This window comes from Hylobates moloch, unplaced genomic scaffold (assembly GCF_009828535.3).
Source record: "Hylobates moloch isolate HMO894 unplaced genomic scaffold, HMol_V3 SCAFFOLD_2, whole genome shotgun sequence".
NCBI lineage: Eukaryota > Metazoa > Chordata > Mammalia > Primates > Hylobatidae > Hylobates > Hylobates moloch.
In genome coordinates, this window is record NW_026652277.1 from 123,961,708 (window position 1) to 123,981,874 (window position 20,167).

The 20,167-nt window shown below is 34.7% G+C and overlaps 1 protein-coding gene across 3 annotated transcripts in view; it reads right to left on the bottom strand.

Annotated features, from left to right (window-relative positions):
• Positions 1-2,272: 2,272 nt before the first annotated feature.
• ATG5 (autophagy related 5) overlaps positions 2,273-20,167 on the bottom strand; it is a 141,603-nt gene continuing 123,708 nt past the window's right edge. For 2 of the 3 annotated variants that reach the window (XM_032155949.2, XM_032155942.2), the window contains one exon: positions 2,273-4,677. In XM_032155949.2, the coding sequence (XP_032011840.1) occupies positions 4,541-4,677 (137 nt within the window). In that variant the 3' untranslated portion in view covers positions 2,273-4,540. The remainder of the gene's footprint in view (positions 4,678-20,167) is intronic. The other variant, XM_032155939.2, reaches the window with a different exon arrangement.

Below are 20,167 nucleotides of genomic sequence, written 5' to 3' on the forward strand. Positions count from 1 at the left end.
TTCTCCAATCCATTGACAATTTGCTTGAGTTTTTATATCTGGATAGATGTTTCGTAAACAGAACTTATGGTTAATTCCCAGCCCTTTCACTAAATCTCACCCTGGATGTGATCTGTCAGATTATGGCACTACGGAGCAGCCAGACTATGCATCCAATATTGGCATTATGAAAACCTAAACTACTCCATCCCCTACAGACAGCCCATGACTTGGCATGTATTACTCAGTACACAGTATATACTTTGCAGATGAATTTCAAGAGTGACACTGACAAAATGGGAGATATTTGGAGGAAGGAATGAACAGACTAGAGCTATTTTGTTTGGAGATGAGTCAGATGCTTGAGAGCTTCTTTCAAATAGCTAAAGAGTTGTCAGAAAGGGAAAAGTAAGATTTATGCTATAAACTCTAGGTCATTAGGAGCTAATGATTTAATGTAGTATTTCCCATGCTAGAGTTCAACAGGATGCTGTGATACTAGGAAAGAAAAAAAATTCTATGGTCAAGAAAGTTTGGAAAATGTTGAAATTAAATAGCTCTTATTTTCAGAAGTAAAGTTCTAAGCAAAAGCAAGATACAAATCACTCATTTATGAAAAGGTCAGAATTAACAAATACCTCCAGATGCTTGGTGAGAATAGCTCCAACTTTAGGGGCTGCTTAAATTAGAGTGATGTTGAAACACAAGATATGTGCTGCGGTCTACACTGCAACTAAAATGAATGTGGACTGACGCAAGGATCTGGTCCACAGTGGTTCCTACTGAAAGTAGTCGATTTGAGTAAGCAAGTCTTCATCACTAATGCCAGGCCGAACCAAGTGCACTTTGTATACTGATTTCTAAATGACAAGGTTCTATTTTTATAGCTGGTATTCTTACCAGAAAAATATAACACTCATTATAAAGTTATTAAGTAATCCTTTTTTACACACTTGCTAAACACCAATTGTGTGCTATATACTCCACTAAGAACTGTGGAAAATGCCTGGTTGTACTTTTTTTATCCTTGAGATGTGGAGGTGAGAAAGCTACAGAGGGAAAGCCAAACTAATCACTTTCATAAGAGTCAACTGATATGTCAAAGCGCACTGACATCCCTCAATCTTCAAATTTGTCCTTATCTCACTGTATATCATTCTAATGCAGTAACACAGTTAATAAAAATGATTTTGCACTTAAAAACCTAAGTAATTAATAAGCTACCTAAAGGGCCTAAAAATTTAGTCTTTCACTCCATGGTTACTATATTGTGCCTACTAGATTTTACAGTAGTACTATATCTGCTCGTAATTCATGTTTGATAATGTGAGACGCTTTTGTTAAATAAAGCTATATAGTAAATAAATTTTTATAATGTCCAAGTTTTCGCTTATCTCAAATGATCTGAAAAGAGGCATGCCTCTCTTCTTTCCTCTCTACCATCACTGTAATTTTTAATATTTTCAGACCAGGAGATAAATATATTTAGGAAACAAGAGGATGACAGAACTCAGGCAAGTAGGTATTTTGATGGACTCCATCCACTGATCGACAATGAATAGGTTCAAATATTCCTAAATATGGTCACACTTGATTTTCCTATCATACCCCAAGGTTTTACATTTGTATTTCAACCATGCTGGCACATGTAGTAGGAAACCCAACTTACCTCAGACCTAAATCTCAATAGTATGATAAATAAAAGTGAGACTGTCATTCTCTGGCATGACCCACATAAACCAAATTTCTAAAAACTGAAGAAAAGGTTACCTCAAATAGTCTATCAAAAAAATACTGTAGAAAGATAACCATTAAAAACTACTGTCACACAATGTCAAAGCTTATATACTGTTTTCTCAGAAAATGATCAACTCCTAGCCTGTTTCCAGCGTTAAATGTAAGACTAGTACACTAAACGAATTCACCTCACACTCAGATTGGAATACGGTTTATACCTCATCATCCTATAAAGACTGATAAGTCAACTTAAACTATAAACAAGTTACTTCGGGTCCCTAAATTTGTAAGAAAATCTTGGTGCTTATCAGTTCAACTCCCCAAACCAAACCGAAGAATAAACACTCAATGTGAACAATCATATTCAGACCAGCCTCTTGTGCAAAAATATAAGTCAGTGGATTTTTTATCCTTACATAACTCAAATATTGCTATTTTTTCCTGCTTTTACTAAAATGGCAATTAGAGTTGAATTCCATGGTCAGAATTTAGGTCATCCAAATGAAAATAAACATTATAAAGGACAATGATTTACTTTAATCTGAATTTACTCGTTCCTAGTTAACAATGCCAATATTTAAAAACTTATTTCTATTTTCCTAGGAGGTCACTATTTACTATTAGTCATATAAGCACATTGGGGGTCTTCTCCAATTTTCTTTTATATTCTCTTCTATATCCCTCCATCCTTTCTATTTCTCCAAGAAACTTTTATGACAGTTTGTGACTAAGGAAATTTTAATGATTTTATCAACAGGTAACTTGTTTTAAATAAAGATGGACACAACATTTATTTTTTTTAATAAACCATAAAATTTAAATATTCAAATGAAAAGAAACAAAAATAGATTATTTAAGCCAGCATGAATTTCTGGTTTTACTCTTCCTCTAGGGCATTGTAGGCTTGACTTACCTGGGATTGTACAATAATGAATGAGGAAGTAAAAATGGGCAATGGCTTGATAAAATTTACTTTCAAATCTAGATCAGAAGTTCACTCAAGCCTACTGCAAAGGCCTGACACTGGTTTTGTCTGTATAAAACTACTCTGGCTTTCCATTCTTACCACACTTTCTTCATCACAGCTTAGTGTTCCCTGCATTCTGATCCTTTCGCTCACTGAAGCTCACTTCAATCTGTCAAAACATCAAGGGGGAAAATCCCCAAACCGAACCGACGAATAAACACTCTTAATGTGAACAATCATATTCAGACCAACCTCTTGTGCAAAATACAAGTCAGTGGATTTTTTATCCTTACATAACTCAAATATCGCTATTTTTTTCCTGCCTTTACTAAAATGGCACTTTCGTTTACATCAACCAATTATTTTCTACTTGCTTCTAAGTTTCTGAGATTGTATGCTGTACTGGCTATTCTTTTTGATTACATTTCCATTCCAGAATATCTGGTCTTTGACCAACTTTATCTAATTTTGTGAAGAAATGTGCTATTAATCAGTGAAAATCACAAAAGGAAAAAGAAAAGGAAGCAATGAACAATAGTAGAATCTTGCTTCAGCATTCGTATAATTTTTTATAAGAAAAACATTCATTTTTATTATGGGATCTAAAACCATGATCGTGTCTGATACTATAAGTCTTTTAGCATACTCAAATGGGTCAACATTCAATATGGACAGCTAGCTAGCTCACAAGAAATGAAATGTAATGTACAAATACGTTTGACTGGTAAAATCCCAGAGGCTTGGTAATAAAGTGCAGCAAACTTTCCTTATATTGAATAAGAACTCCAGTAACCTTTGGATATTTTTGGTAAAAATTAAAGAAAAGGTACTGCAGTCCGGAGACAGGTAATCTTTAAACTTCAAAAGACTGGCTGCCAGGAACTACAGTGAAAAATTAGACCTGGAGCCAATGAAAAACACTAGCTTGGAAGGAATCGGTTTTTCCAAAAATGCAAAATTAGCATTTACAGATGCTTAGAATACTATGATTTGACAGGCTTACAGTGATAAAACAGCAAAGATGAACAGTTATAATATTTATACGTGTAGTGTGTAAAGAACACAGGTTTTTTAATTGGCAGCAAGAAATTCTATGACAGCTCCTGAGACAAGTAATCCCATGCCCTATATCCACCCCATGCCAATGACGACCAGTCAAAATGGTAACACAGAGTAAAAAGTGATCTACTGTATGTGAGTCAGAAAGTACTTGAAAAGTGACAAAACTGTATGTTATTAAATGACAAAACATATTTAGAGGCTTTATTTAAAAATTTCTCACTGTTCATTATCAAAGTTACAAGATTGCATACCAATAGACAGACTGTAAACATAGGAAATTTTCATTAAGGAAAGATGGGTTTACTGTAATTCAATCTTTTACAAAAAATTACTTGCAAGTTATTGATAACAGAATTTCTCTTTTACTTTCTTAATTCTCTTGAAAATTAAACCAATGTTTCCACTTTCATGAGCTAAAGTTCAACCATGGTCACCTTAGGAAATACCCCTGTTTATTTGTTAATCAGAAATACAAATCGAGTGGCACATATTTTCATTTTCTTCTTAGGCCAAAGGTTTCAGCTTCATTATATTTTACAGAAGACTTGCAGTGGTCCGGTAAGTCTTTCATGTCACAGCTGAGGCTTAATGATGGCAGTGGAGGAAAGCAGAGGTGATGCAAAGTAAGACCAGCCCAATTGCCTTATCTGACATGGAATCTTTTTCCTGTTTGGCTTGCAGCAGCGAAGTGTTTCTGGTCAGATTGCCTCTACCAAACCTGATTGAAGCAAAAGGGTGACATGCTCTGATAAATCCCATTTAAGGATGATTCTGTTCAGGCAAATAGTTAATCCTTCAATCTGTTGGCTGCGGGATGATACTAATATGAAGAAAATTATCCGGGTAGCTCAGATGTTCACTCAGCCACTGCAGAGGTGTTTCCAACATTGGCTCAATTCCATGAATCATCACTTGATTCTTTTTTTCCCCATCTATTCCAAGAAAGAAATCCAACAACAATAAAAGTCAAAACAGTTGAAGAAAAAATAATCTGTTGCCTTTTGAGAATCCTTAGTGAATTAAATGGATTTTAAACCTGTTTTGTCCCCTGAACAGGAAATGTGGACATGGAGAAAGTTCAAATGTTGCAGTATGTATCACCCAAAACAGAAACCTGAGGGTTACAATATATTCTGATAAAAATTCTGTTGCTGTATGTGAAAGTATTACTTCTTTCTTAATTACTGTGCTTACTTAAGATTGACGTTAATGAAACTGTAGTGGCAAAAACAGCCCATTGTACCAATGACCAAAATTTATTTTAGTTATACATTAAAAACGGTACTATATGGTTATTAAAAATGACAAGTATATGAAGTAGGTCCATACATATTTTGAAAATGTAAAATAGAAATGTGACTAGAAATCAAGAATCAGATCAGTATTTGAGGTGTTTAATAGACACAGGTGAGCTTTAGTTGTTTTCAGTAAAGCATTCAAGTATGTATCAAAATGTCTTAGAGATACTATTTGAATAACAGTTAAAATTTTAATGAGAAGGGATTACGAATCTGACTCAGGGATTCCTGTTTTAGAGTTATAAAGCCTGACTGATTTTTGTTAACATCCACTTGCTAATTAAAAGGGGGCTGAAATTTACACCTTTCTTTTAAATTCAATTGTATTCCAAATTAAACTTAAGATTAACTGTGTTTTTCATGATTTTGGTGTGTTGTACTGACAACTTTTAAAGTAAATATAAAGATTTTTGTCATAGAAAAACAAAGAAAGCAAAGCCAAACTCCTCTAATGAAAAAGAAAAAAAAATAGAACCATCAAGAAACTTTGTGTTATTCCTTTAGCACAATTCTGGGTTTGTCTCCTTTACCGTCTCTTCAAAATACAATTTCTAAACCTCTCAGCTTCCTGGTGACAGAAGACAACAAGGAAACAGGGAATCACGGAACTCTATAAAGGAGAAATATCCTACGTTTTCCTTTCTGCTCTGTTCAAAATGACTTTTGAATCTGTAAGTGCTCTAAGGTCTGGGCAAAATGAGCTGATGATGTATGGTGATAATGACTTGGCTGGCACCTGAAACAAGAGACCCTTTTAAAGAAATATTTAGACTTCCTGTTAGAGGGAGCACAGTCCCAGGAGGTGATAGTCAACAGAGGACACAAAATACTAGAGAGTTGATAAAAGAATGTGAAAAATAAAAACTTAACATACTAACAATTCCAAAGATAACCAAATAAAACATTCCAAACAAACTCCCAAATCACTGTGCCATAGCTTAAAACAATTTTGAAAAAAGGTATCACTTTATAATACTAACCTAAAAAAAGCTTTATTTTTTCTTTGTTGCATCTATACATAATTTTTGACACAGTTGTGATCATAGTGTTAATACAATGATTTGTTTTCATAATGAAATATTAAGCTATATACAGAATACTATAGAAAGCATAGTACCAGTACTTTGGGAAGATTTTTTAAACACTGATATTCAAATGGAGAAACCCTCAGCTATCTGGAATGATTCACTGCTTGTAAGTTCTAGTTTGCTAAAGCTTTACTGTATTAAATCTTTCTTAGAATATTTGAAAACATTTCCGGCATAATTCTCTTCATATTCTTATATTTCTTTGAAATATTTTAATATTCTCAGAATCTTCCTCCTACTTAGCACTGAGTCAAAAAATGAAAGAATAGTGGTGTAAGAGTAAAAGTTCCTTATCTCTAAAGTTTTTCCTTAAGCCAGTCACCTTTGTATACTATGAAACAGCAGAAGAAACAAGTCACGACTCAATATCCAAAGTACTATATCTAAAGCAATATTTAAATGTGGGAGCAAATACAATATGGTAAACAATCCACTGATGATGCACAGTGTATCTGAAAGGCAAAAGACCAACCATGTTACAAAAGGATTGTTGGAGTTTATGAGTCGTACAACGGAAGCTGGAGGACATAAGCACTATTCAAACACTGTGTAACAAGCCTAATAAATCCCCCTACCCAAACCCTGAATAAGTAGCACTGATTCTCTGGTTTAGAAGCTGGGGCCACTTTTAATTTATAACATAAAAGTGTCACTAACTAAATTTAAGTAACTAAGGAAAGAATCTAAGACTGTCATATCCCTCAACAGAACAGTTTAAGGTTCTAAATATATTATTTTGTCACTGCCTACACATGTCCAAATATTTCACCGGCATTTATGTATTTTGTTTATTTTCTGACTTGCCTCAATAACACAATTTTAAACAGAGGGATTCTTAGAATAGGACAGCAGTTCCCCTGAAACTTCAAACAGAAGTTTCTCTCTTATTCGTTACTCTGTCCCCAGTGCCTAGCACAGTACCTGACATACACAGTAATTAGTTAATAAATATTCTCAGAGCTGGGATAATTTTGTTGCTGGTAGAATTATACTGTCAAAATTAATGTTTTTGGAATGCTTTCTGATAGGTAGCCCTACCATGTAGAATAACTCTACCTGTAAAGATTGCTTTGGTTATTAAAACAACAAACTAAAAAATGTTTCCAGAGAAGCCAAATGTATATGCTATCCTTAATTCATGGTACCATAAGTAACAACAAAGCATGAAGGACATTTTAGCACTATCAAAACCAATAAAAGAAAACAGGCCAGGTGTGGTGGCTCACGTCTGTAATCCCAGCACTTTGGGAGGTCAAAGTGGGAGGATCGCTTGAGCCCAGGAGTTTGAGACCAGCCTGGGCAACAGACCTCGTCTCTACAAAAAATAAAAAAACTCAACCAAACAAACAAAGATTAGCTTAGCTGGGCGTGATGGTGCATGCCTGTAGTCCCAGCTACTTGGGAGGCTGAGGTGGGAGGATTGCCTGAGCCCAGGAGGTCGAGGCTACAGTGAGCCGTGATGGCACCACTGCACTCCAGCATGGGTAACAAGTGAGACCCTGTGTAAAAACAAAAAATTAATAATAAAATAAAACAGTAAAAAAAAAAAAAAATCAGTAGACGTCTCTTTTTTTCTTACAGTACAAAGGAAACACTTGATACTGCTAAAGTAAACAATATTTTTGGTAAACACGTCTTTGTGTTTCAAAATGGGAATCTAGACCTTAATACTTAGAATGAGAAATGTCACTACAAAGAAAATGACTCAGGAGAAAAATGTTACTGTATGCTTCTCCCACTCAGGTTTTTAAAAAAAGCTAGCTTTAAGCTTTAAGTTAGGCAAACATACGAGACAAATCAAGTGAACTAGTTCTATATGAACTTCTTTATACAGGGCACTTTTTGGAAAGTAATTTTTGTTATGATTTCAAACTTACAGTGTACCATTTCTAATATAAGATATTCTTTTACATAACTACAGTACAGTTATCACAATAAAAAATAATATTGATATACCATGATATATAAATAAAATATATTCATGTAGTCCATATTCAAATTTATCAGCTATCCCAATAATGTATTTTTCTTCAATCTAGGATTCAGTCCAGGACTGTCTTAGTCTGTTTGTGATGCTATAATTGGATAATTTATAAAGGACAAACATTGATTTCTCACAGTTCTGGAGGGTGCAAAATCCAAGATCAAAATGCTGGCGCCTGGTATGAGCTTCTTGCTGTGTTCTCATATGGAAGAATGTAGAAGTGTGAGAGACAGTGAACCCACTCTTGCAAATCCTTTTCATACCAGCATTAACCCATTCATGAGGGCAGAGCCCTCATGACTTAAACACCCCCCAAAAAGCCTCACCTCCCAACACGGATGCATTGGGGATTAAGCTTCTTACACGTGAATTCCAGGGGATACTTCAGGTCATGTCAAGGATGCACATATTGCATTTAATTTTCACATCTCTCTATTCTCTTTTAATCTGCAACCGTTTTTTAGCCTTTTCTACATTTCTTAACCTTTACAATTTTGAAGAGTACATCTCTATTTTGTAGAATGTCCACAAAGCACTTTTTAAAACCAGCATCTACTTAAAAGTGAACATAAAAAAAAAAGTTACAGTTTAAGAAAAATATATTCAGGTAGATTTTGGTTATATGAGTAGAATGGTAAGAATTACATATAGAAAAAAATAATAAGAAGAAAAAATAAAAATCACATTAACCACACAAGTCATTAATGGAATTCACAAAGTTAAAATAATGGTAACTTCTTATGTATATATTAAAAATTGATGCCTACATATAGACATAGATACAATGAATGTTATCAATATACAATAATATAAATGAGACATAAAGGAGAGAGGGCCAATTATGCACCACTAGTTAGCAAGGTACTAATGAAAGACAAACTGGGGGTTAGGCAACTTGAATTCCAATTCTGGCAACAAAGCGCTCTGAGCAGGTCTCACGTCACTTTGAAGCTGTTTCTTTATATAAAATGAAGATGCCTATATAGATGTATGGTTTGAAAATCTAGCTGACCATTAGAATCATGTGGGAAATTAAAAGAATATATACATATATATGAGCTGAGTTCCTCTCCAGACTTTCTGAATCAATTTCTGGGGTAAAGTCTTTTTTACAAATGTTCCCTAGAATGAATCTTATGATCATATCAGTGTAGAATTTTTCTACAAACAAAATTTTATGTAGAAACCCAATATACAACACAGGTAAGGACATGGCAGCTTTTACTAATGTGGGATTGAGACCACCTCCTAAGTTCTGCTTGCTGATTTATAACCCATGATAGCTTCTCATTTAACTCTGTGAGTCAGTTTGCAAACTGGTCCAGAGTAGAGGATCACTAACACGTCTCCCAGTTCCAGTACCTGGGTCTTTTATATCTAAACAGCAAAATATTTCTTTCAGAGTGCAAACTATCATAATTTATTAGTTTTGAATTCTCAAGCAATTCACTTAAACTTCTGTCTGTTTCCTCATCTTACAGTATGAACAAAGAATTCTAATCTCCGGGCCGGGCGCGGTGGCTCACGCTTGTAATCCCAGCGGGGTCAGGAAGAGTTAACCAGGTGAATCCCTTCCTACTAAAAAACAAAAAATTACCGGGTGACGGCGGGCCCGTCAAAAAAAAAAAAAAGAATTCTAATCTCCAGTTACATGAAGGATTAAATGAGATATCCAAGCAAAGTACTCAGCAGCGACCCTAGCACAGGACTTAGACACAGGTACTCAATAACACGAGTGACTCTCTTCTCCACCCCTCTCTCCTGCTAACTCTCTAATAAAAAATAATGGTGTCAAAAATATAACTGATAAAGTATGTGAAGACAGAAGATCAGTTTTAAAAAGGTCATGATTTAGTAACAAAAAGTAGTCATGATTTAGTAACAAAAAGTAAAGAGTGATTGTAATTCTCTTCCTAAACACGTTATAAGAATAAGTTCTTTTTTTAGTACTAGATATATCAAAAGATATATAAAAACCATGGATTCAATTATGTGATTGGCATACAAAGGGCTATAAGAATTTGGCCTCATGGTAATACCTCCTGAATTATTCAGTTCCATTTTTATGCAGTATGGCATATGATTTTAATAAATGTATTTTTTAAAAGACAACAAAAACCCAGACTCAATGATTATGCAAATTAAATGACATTAAGAAAAATTCTTAAGTATTAGAAACCTTCACGTTTATTTAATAGTGCTCTCAACACATATATTCAAGTGGAGCACACCATCTATAAGTCAAATGAGCCCTACTGTACTACAGATATATCATTTAATAGACTTTAGGTAAGGTGATTTTTTTTAAAAAGATGAAAACATTCAGGTAAAAAAAAACAAAACCTTTCAAAATCTTTATGTTATACATTTTAAGTGTATCATTTGAGAACTCGCACTATGTGATAAATTTGTGTTCTAAAGATTTCTATTACTAATGGCTACTAATTGCCTTTCTCATCCCAATCTGGGTTTTAGGTCTTATTCAACTAAGCCAATTTCAACAAGGAATATGATCTATAAATGTCTTTAAAAACAGGTGACTTGAGATTCTAGTGAGGTGCTTGAGTTTCCTTCTTACTATTAATATTTAAAAGAGGCTTAAAGAAATGGATGATGTATCTTTAAGGGAAATTCATACATGTTTTTAACAAGAAAATTTTTTAAAAGCTCATACTTATAAATATGGAGTAGAATTCTAAGACCAAATGGTATAACCATTGTGTTCAGCTTTGTGGCTTCATAGTTATATTTTATAATTCAGCAGAAAACGACTTGATTTGCTATCTTGGAATGTGTAATACTGAAGGTAAAATTTCTGAAAAATACTTAATACTGCTGAAAAGTTTTAAAAAATAGAGCAACGAGCTTTCTGATTACCACTAGCCTGAACAATTTTGTTCTGTCTGACAAATTCTTTAACCTCTGATATGTTCATTAGTAAAACACCAACTAATTGAATCCATCGACATGAAAAACAACAGGCTGAAATGTGAAGTGCATACATCATGCTGAAGGATTTTGTCTCAGCCACGGAGGTAATAGTCAGAGAGGTCAGGTCAAAGAGGGTTAAACCAAGCCAGGATATAGCCAAAGAAATACATCAAACGCTGATTTTAAAAGGGCAATTAATCTTGGAAAGAAATGCTTCCTGGGGAATGAGATCTCAATCTTAAGAGCATACTACATGATGTAGCAGTAAAAATGAACATATACAAGCTTACAGGGCTTTTATCCTATGATCACAAACAGAAGGAGAGTGCTGTTTATCAGAAAAATACAAACCCATTTAAAAATACTTACATTAACTTCTTCCGGATCCATACTCACTTAGCAGTACAGGTCTTAATGAACATGCAATATCCCAGTATATACCAAATACCAGATATACCAAATATCTCTTTCCATGTATACATTTTATATCTTTATTATGTCTGTCCAAAATATTTTCAGAGCTTTGACTCTTAACATTTTAAACCATTTAAAAACATGTCCATATTAATTCTTTCATTGACTTTTGCTTATAATCTTTGTATTTCTTAGTAAGGAGGACATAAACTAAAATTTAAATTATATAAAAAATCCCGTATGATCAGTTGTAATTATAAAAAGCAAAGTGTATTAAATTAAGTGATTGTAAGGCCATTTTAAAACTGATTAAAAGCTTCCTGACAATAAGATAAAAATGTGGTAAAAGTTAAAAAATTAAACCTTGTTCATTAATAAATACATAAATAAACTTTGAAAACAATATTATTTTATCTGCTTTCATAAAATGACCCAGTAACTCTAGCTGGGTGTAATAGGGTCCATTAATATTTGTCAAGTATGAACTGTAGAATAGCTCAACTTAATTGCTTTATTTAAAATATAGACAATAATTGTACTGTTTACATATGGTCAGAATGAAGCCCCATAGTACCTGTTTCAATGAAAAGATGACTTGTTTTTAATTGTCTGCATATACTATTATTTTGGTAAGAGAATTTTGTTTTCTAGTGCTAAAGATGAAATAGTTGTGCAAGTGTGAGTTTCTCATTTTGGGGACAGTCAGGTTAATTCATTTAACTTCTTGAGATTAAGATAACAATAATTCAGAAGGAGAAACCAGAAGCATCTTCTGTCAGGTCCAGCAATCTCATCATTTCCAGTAGTGGAGAATGAAAATAATCAGCACTATTTCTTTGATTTTAGAAAAAACATACGTAATGGACTTAGGAATTAAGAGATTCTCTATCACTAGAATTCGTCAATGTTGCCCATGTGCTGAGACAACATGCAGAGACGGAGGGAGAGGGAAGCAATCAAAGCAAAGAATTTGATTCATTTAATCTTAGAATTTAATAGTATAATGATAAATTAAGAAAAGAAAATATATTGTAATTAGTAAATTTAAACTGAGCCTAACAGATATTTAAACATGCTTATGAGGGCTACATTTGAAGAACTTTTGGAATTCCCACTGTGAATGACACTGTATCATTTCTTCCATAAAATATGTACACAATAAGGAATACAAGCAGAGAGTACTAGGCTAAGACTGAAAGGAGAGGCTCCCATTATAGCCAAGTGACCCCACCCCATATGTCAGGCTTACAGTATCTCCACAAAGTTACAAATGGACTTTCCATGGTCACTTATGAAGAGATTAAACACCAAATATATGTACAATTTGCTCTTTATGGTTTTCTTCAATGTGAAAACTACCAGCAACTATCTATTACAGTCTAGTTTTGGACCTTTTGCCTTAAAGACGTTTAAAATATTTTAACAAGTATATGATCAGTCAATTTGGCTGCAGGAAATGCAGTGACTATGAAGATGCCTTAGTAAAACAAGCTTATTTCTTCCATACCAGAGACACACTTCAGGCACTTCTAATCATGTCCAGAAGTTAACTTCTAAGAAAGTAGAAATCAATGTCTCTTGCCATAACTTGAGTTATTTTATTTATATAAGCAGTTACAATATTGATTTACATTTAGGGCATTATATATTTATAACTTCTATGTGTAAGCTGAACATCATCTACTTGTCTATGCATAGTGGAATTAACAACAAACAACAAAAAGAAAAACAAATGTGCTTCTTTATCACTTTCCTTTGTAAATTTCTTATGAGTACAGTTCTTTTACTTGTGAAAAATGCTAAAAAAAAAACCTCTAAGAAACAAAAACAGATTCAAATGTAAAGTCTCGAAAAATACAAAAGACTATGAAGACTCACTTCAAAAAACTTCTGGTTCATTTAAACTCTGTATGCATGCTATAAGATGGTAACAGGAAGCCTCATTATTTTATAAAATAAGAAAACTGAATATTCATTAAAAAAAAACTCTAAGTGATTGCCCAAATCAAATAGTGTGAAGGTACAGAGATAATAATTCCTTCTAATTCAAATTCTAAATGAGTATCTAAAGAATTACTGAAATTGTAAAACCTGCAATCTGATGAGTTTTGAGGATTGGAGTTTTTTTTATACCTGTGGCATGAATTTGCAAACTGAAGTGCCTGTTCTTCCAGGGGCAGTGCCATCACACTGACAAATGTGATTATTGCTCAAATATTATCTCAAATCACGAGATACTAACCAGCTTCAATTTTGTCTAAATACTTAAAAGTATCTGCCTTATATGGTCAGCATGAGATTTATATGTTTCTTTTTCTAATTGCTTTATGTCTGAAAAAAATTTATCTTGTCAGCTAATTCACTTTACTAACATAATCTAATCATATAGGGCAAAGGAGAAAAAAATGTGAATATACCATCTTTTCTTCTTCTTCTTCTTTTTTTTTGAGATGGAGTTTCACTTTTGGTGCCTAGGCTAGAGTGCAATGGCGCATTCCAGGTCACTGCAACCTCTGGCTCCCGGGTTCAACCAATTCTCCTGCCTCAGCCTCCCAAGTGGCTGGGATTACAGGCATGCACCACCATGCCCGGCTAATTTTGTACTTTTAGTAGAGACGAGGTTTCACCATGTTGGTCAGGCTGGTCTCTAACTCCTGACCTCAGGTGATCCACCCGCCTAGCTTACCACGTTGTTATACATTACATTAGAAGACTGGGAAATGAAGTATAATTGGGAAAAGCTTATAGGTGTTTTTGTATTCTCCAAGGTAAAAAATAAATGTTCTTGATGTTATTTTTAATGAACAAAGAAAAAAATATTTCACTTCAGGTCTGGTACAGGAGCTTAGATCTCTGAGTCATTTTAACTACAGCTGAAACCACAAAAACAATTTACCTGAGCTCACCTTTGGTCATTTCCTGTTACCTCCAACTTGACTAATTCCCTTAGCCATTTACAAAAAAAGAAAGGAACACACAAAAGAGCTCATCGTTAGTTACTCCACAAGCAGCAGCTCATCATTAATTACTCCACAAGAACAATGACCCAAAGCACGTATTCATAAATACTAGTACATTCGACTTTCATATGATGAAATCAGACAAAATTCTTTCATCACTGAATCACTTGTAGGGAGTAGAAGACAATGGTGCCACATAACTTTTATGAAGTACTTTCTCTTTTCATCATGTGATGATAGCAAGTTCTTATCCATACACACCCAATCTTAAAGTCTTTCGCTTTCAACTTAAGTTGAGTGCAGGTGTGTCAAAACGCTTCATGTTTGACACGTCTGTCAATACTACAGGTGAACTGAACCAGGAAATAAACATTTTTTTACTGAAACAGTGACTCGATGTTTTGGATACTCTACATAGATTTTTAAATGACAATTTTTTTTAATACGTAATAAAAAGAAGAAGCAAAGATAAAAGTTTTTCTAAAGAAAAGATACTGGTGTTAGAGATGTGGCTTCCTCCTGGAATGAAAGATACTGTCAAAAATACCTGAAAAGAATAGGCATTATCTATGTCATTTCAATGAAGTGTGTGTTCCGCAGTCAAGAGAAGCATTTGACAGTTTGCATGGGGAGAAGTCTGTCACACAGATGTACTCACCTACAGCACATGAAATCACCTAAAAGGAAGGTTTGTGGATTAGGTTGTGTGGCTGCACTGCCTCACTGCTCCCCTCTTACAAAAAAAAAAAAAAAAAAAAAAAAACACACACACACACAAAAAAACCACACGGGAAGTCACACTGTGTATCCCCTTGAAAAGGATGTACATGTAGAGCAGCCTAGAAATTTAAGAGAACAAAGAATCTCTTTTAAAAGAACAGCTTCACAAATTTGTGTGCCTTTCTTGTGCAGGGTCACGTTAATCTTGTCTTGTAACCTGGGTATAAGAGCAGAATAAAGGTGTATTCTGAGAGTGTCAGTTCAAAGCACTTGAATGCTTTTCATTTACATGTCTGATGTTCATAATCACCATTTAAAAAATTCAACAAGAGTGGTCAGGATTACATATGGGAACACTAAAATAACAAAACAAACAAAATAAAAACAGTAGACACTCAGGTTCCTAAGATCATATCAGAAATATTATAGAGAGAAGAGCATGTAGGCAAATTAGATACTAAACACAAACTGAAGACTAAGATTTGTGAAAATAAAATAAAGAGTTAGGAAAAAGCAAGTATTTCAGAATGTTATTTTAAACTAAACCAAAAAGTTAAAAAGAAAGAAAGAAAACAAAAACAAATCGCAGCATAGTAAAGTGGAAAAACCAACAGACCACCAGGAGATGGAGACCTGTGTTCTAAACCTAGTTCTGCTATTAAGTGGTTAAGAGACCTTTGGCAAAATCATGCAAAAATTAAGAGAGTGAACTTTGGGAGGCCAAGGTGGGTGAATCACTTGAGGCCAGGAGTTCAAGACCAGCCTGACCAACATGGTGAAACCCCATCTCTACCAAATATACAAAAATTAGCCAGGCATGGTGGCACATGCCTGTAATCCCAGCTACTTGCGTGACTGAAGCACAAGACTGCTTGAACCTGGGAGGCAGGGGTTGCAGTGAGCTCAGATGGCATCACTGCACTCCAGCCTGGGCAACAGAGTGAGAATCTGTCTCAAGAAAAAAAAAAAAAAAAAAAAAAAAGTAACTTGAAAGTTATACAGTTTTACAATTCTTTAAAGAAGTCAAATACCCAACTAATTTCTTCCCACCCAACTAATTTCTTCCCACTCTAGGCATTCCTTAACCACACCCACAAACTAGAAATTGGCAACCATGAAATAAAAATGAATTGAACTAATGAATTCATTAACAAAATAAACAATATAAAATTTCAAGTAAGCCCTCTTTCCTGGATTAAAAAACAACTGTTAACTTTAGTTTTTACACATAAAACACAAATGTATCAAGGGAGACCCCCTTATATAAACTTGGGACTCGCAAATATGGATCATTTTGTGACTGTGACAATTGTGCTGCTGTTAGGGGACAGATCATTACAGAACACATTCCTTCCAAAGTTTTGGGTTTCATTGCAGTGTTCTCATTCTATAGTCAAGGATGTTATAAAAAAGTAAATTCAAAACGACATATTTTAAAAAGTAGATTGTCAAAAAAACATCTAGGAAGAGTGCAATAAGGTAGTCATTTGAGGCTGGGTGCAGTAGCTCATGCCTGTAATCCCAGTACTTTGTGAAGCTAAAGGGGGAGTATCACTTGAGTGAGAAATGTAAGACCAGCCTGGGCAACACAGTGAGACCCCACCTTTTGTTTTTAAAAAGGGTAGTTATTCGAATATTAAACTCTGGCTTAAATTTCATTTACTCCTAATTGATAAAATCATTTGTTATAGTGTGGTTGCTTGTCCCCGCCAAACCTCATGTTGAAGTTTTATCCCCAAAGTTGGAAATGGGGCCTAATGGGAGGTATTTGGGTCGGGGTGGGGGGGCGGGGGTGGATCCCTCATGAATAGATTAATGCCCTCCCTGGGTGTGGAGGAGTGAGTTCTCACTGCCTTAGTTCCCACAAGAGCTGGTTATTATAAAAAGCCTGGCACCACCCTGCTCTCTCTGGCTTCCTCTCTCACCATGTGACCACCCCACACACCAACTTCCCTTCAGCTTCCACCATGAGTAGAAGCAGCCTGAGGGTCTCATGAGATGCCCAATCTCCAGGCAGCAGAGCTGTGAGTTAAATAAACCTTTTGTCTTTGTAAATTACCCAGCCTCAGGTATTTCTTTATAGCAACACAAACAGACTAAGACAGCATCTAGTTTTTAATGTTCTTTAAAGCACTACTACAAAGTACTCAAAAAGGGAAAAAAACACAATACAGAGAAATGAGTAACTGAAAGCCAATGCTGCCATGGACAGGTAAGAGGTTTATGGAGTTTATCTCTATCAGCAATAAAAACGATTAACCTCTTAATTATACTTCAAATGAGAATAACTCATCTATATTCCAAAATCCTCAAAAACACAGAAAAATAGATAATTAAATAGATCAAAAACAAACACCCTTATAACACAGAGAAAATTAACTTAAAAAGTAAGCTTATTCTTGAATTTCTGGAATTTCTCAGAAGTTATGAGTTACTTAGTCAAAATTTCTGTAGCCTGAGTTCAAAAATAAAAAGTTTACTTAACTATCTCTAAAGATATACAGGAAAATGGCAACACAGGTTGTCTCTAGAAAGGGGAACCAGGTTAGAGTTTGGTGAACAGGAGTTAGGAAAGAGACTTTTTACTAAATTCCTTTATATATGCTTTGATTTTTAAAATATGTAAATGTATTACCTATAAGAAAAGAAGTTTTAATTATTTAACTGAACACAATCCATTAAAAAAACTTGATAGACAGGAATTCACCAAAATTAAATGCTTTTATCCTTCAAAAGAAAATGAAGACAAGGCTGGGCATGGTAGCTCACACTTGTAATCCCAGCACTTTGGGAAGCTGAGGCGGGTGAATCCCCTGTGGTCAGGAGTTCAGACCAGTCTAGCCAACATAGTGAAACCCTGTCTCTACTAAAAACACAAAAATTAGCCGGGCATGGTGGCAAGCACCTGTAATCCCAGCTACTAGGGAGGCTGAGTCACGAGAATCACTTGAACCCGGAGGTGGAGTTTGCAGTTAGTCTAGATTGCACCACTGCACTCCAACCTGGGTGACAGAGCGAGACCCTGTCTGGGAAAAAAAAAAAGAGAGAGAGAGGGAGAAAGAGAGAAAGAAAATGAAGGCAAGTCACAGACTAGGAGAAAATATCTGCGAATTGTATATCTGATAAAGAACTTGTATCCAGAATATATAAATAATGCTCAAAACTGAGTAATAAGGAAACAATCCATGAAAAAAAAACAAGGATTTGAATAGACACTTCATCAAAGAGATCTACAAATTCTAATAAGCACATGAAAACATGTTCAATACCATTAGTCAGTAGAAAAATGAGAATTAAAATCATCATGAGATACCACTAGGATGGCAATACATGTGAGCGAGAATGTGGAGAAACTGGAATCCTTATACACTGCTGGTGAGACTGTGAAATGGTACAGCCACTTTGGGAAAGCTCAGTAGTTTCTTTTAAAATAAAAAATAAATTTACTATATGACCCTGTCATTCCACTCCTAGGAAGCTACCCAAGAAAAATGAAAACAAATGTCCACAGGAAGACCCATATTTGAATGTTCCTAGCAGCTCTGTTTATAAAGGTGAAAGGCTGGAAACAGTCCAAACACCCATCAGCTGGTACAGGAAGAACCAAAATGTGATGTATCTTCCCAATGGAGTATTATTCACCAATCAAACTATGGACACTTGCTTCAATATGGATGCAACTCAAATACATAATGTTAAGTGGAAAAAAACAGTTGCAAAAGACTATATGTTGTATTATTCAATTTATGTGAAATATAATAGGCAAATTAGAGACAGAAAACAGACCAGTGGTTGTTTACAGCTGGCAGTGGAGCAGAGATTAGCTACAAGTAAGTACAAGGAGATGGAAATGTTCTAAAAACCAAATTGTCGTGATGGTTGCACAACTCTATAAATTTACTAAAAAATCATTAAATTATAAAAAAATTATTTAACTAAAACTCTTATTGAAAGCTAAAATTACACAGTAGTAAAGATGGATTAGGAGTCTAAGATAGTATTATAATCAACTTAATGTTAATTGCTCCATGATTTAATGATCGTAAATAATATGTTTCATGGTAATGATAGAAAGAATTCCGTAACTGGATTGTTTGGCAAACGTTTACCCTAGCACTAGAGATACATGGATGTGTGTAAGACATCATCAGAAACCTATACTATAAAGGCTAGTAAAGTTCAAGGAAGACTTTATAAAATGTATTTATAACCTCTTAAATCCTGTTCAGTTTTAATAATTTTGGGTAGTAGTCAGTGATCTCTTCCTTCAATCCCTTCTGGTATTGGTTGTGACAGTATTATTTTAGGTGCCCTTCCCCTTCCTATTGAACCTCTGGTTCTTTTTTTTTTTGAGACGGAGCCTCTGTTCATTTTTAAAGCATTACATACATGTAGGAATGCTAGTATAAGCAAGTGTACTTGATTAAGGAAAATCGCAATATTCTCAGGCTGAATGACACATATTTTGGGCTCCATAGTCTTTGCTTAGTCATTTACGCTGGAATACCACATTACCGCCAAATCCACTATTTCTAATTCTACTACTTAGGCAAACTATTTCCTTAGATGCAACATGCTTCATGAACTGTGTGGTATATGTCATGCAAGTAATCCTGCATTCCTCCAATTCAGAATACATTCATAAGAAACAAGCATTATCTGTTAAAGTATTACCTTCATATACACTAATGCATTACCTCTTTCCTTCATGGATTTAAAGTTTTTTTAAAAAAATTTCTATTATATAATAAATACAACTCTATGCAATTTTTTTTTTTTTTTTTTTTTCTGAGACAGAGTCTTGCTCTGTCACCCAGCCTGGAGTGCAGTGGCGCGATCTCGGCTCACTGCAAGCTACGCCTTGCGGGTTCAGGTCATTCTCCTGCCTCAGTCTCCCAAGTAGCTGGAACTACAGGCACCTGCCACCACGCCTGGCTAATTTTTTTTTTTTTGTATTTTTTAGTAGAGACAGGGTTTCACCATGTTAGCCAGGATGGTCTCGATCTCCTGACCTCGTGATCCACCCG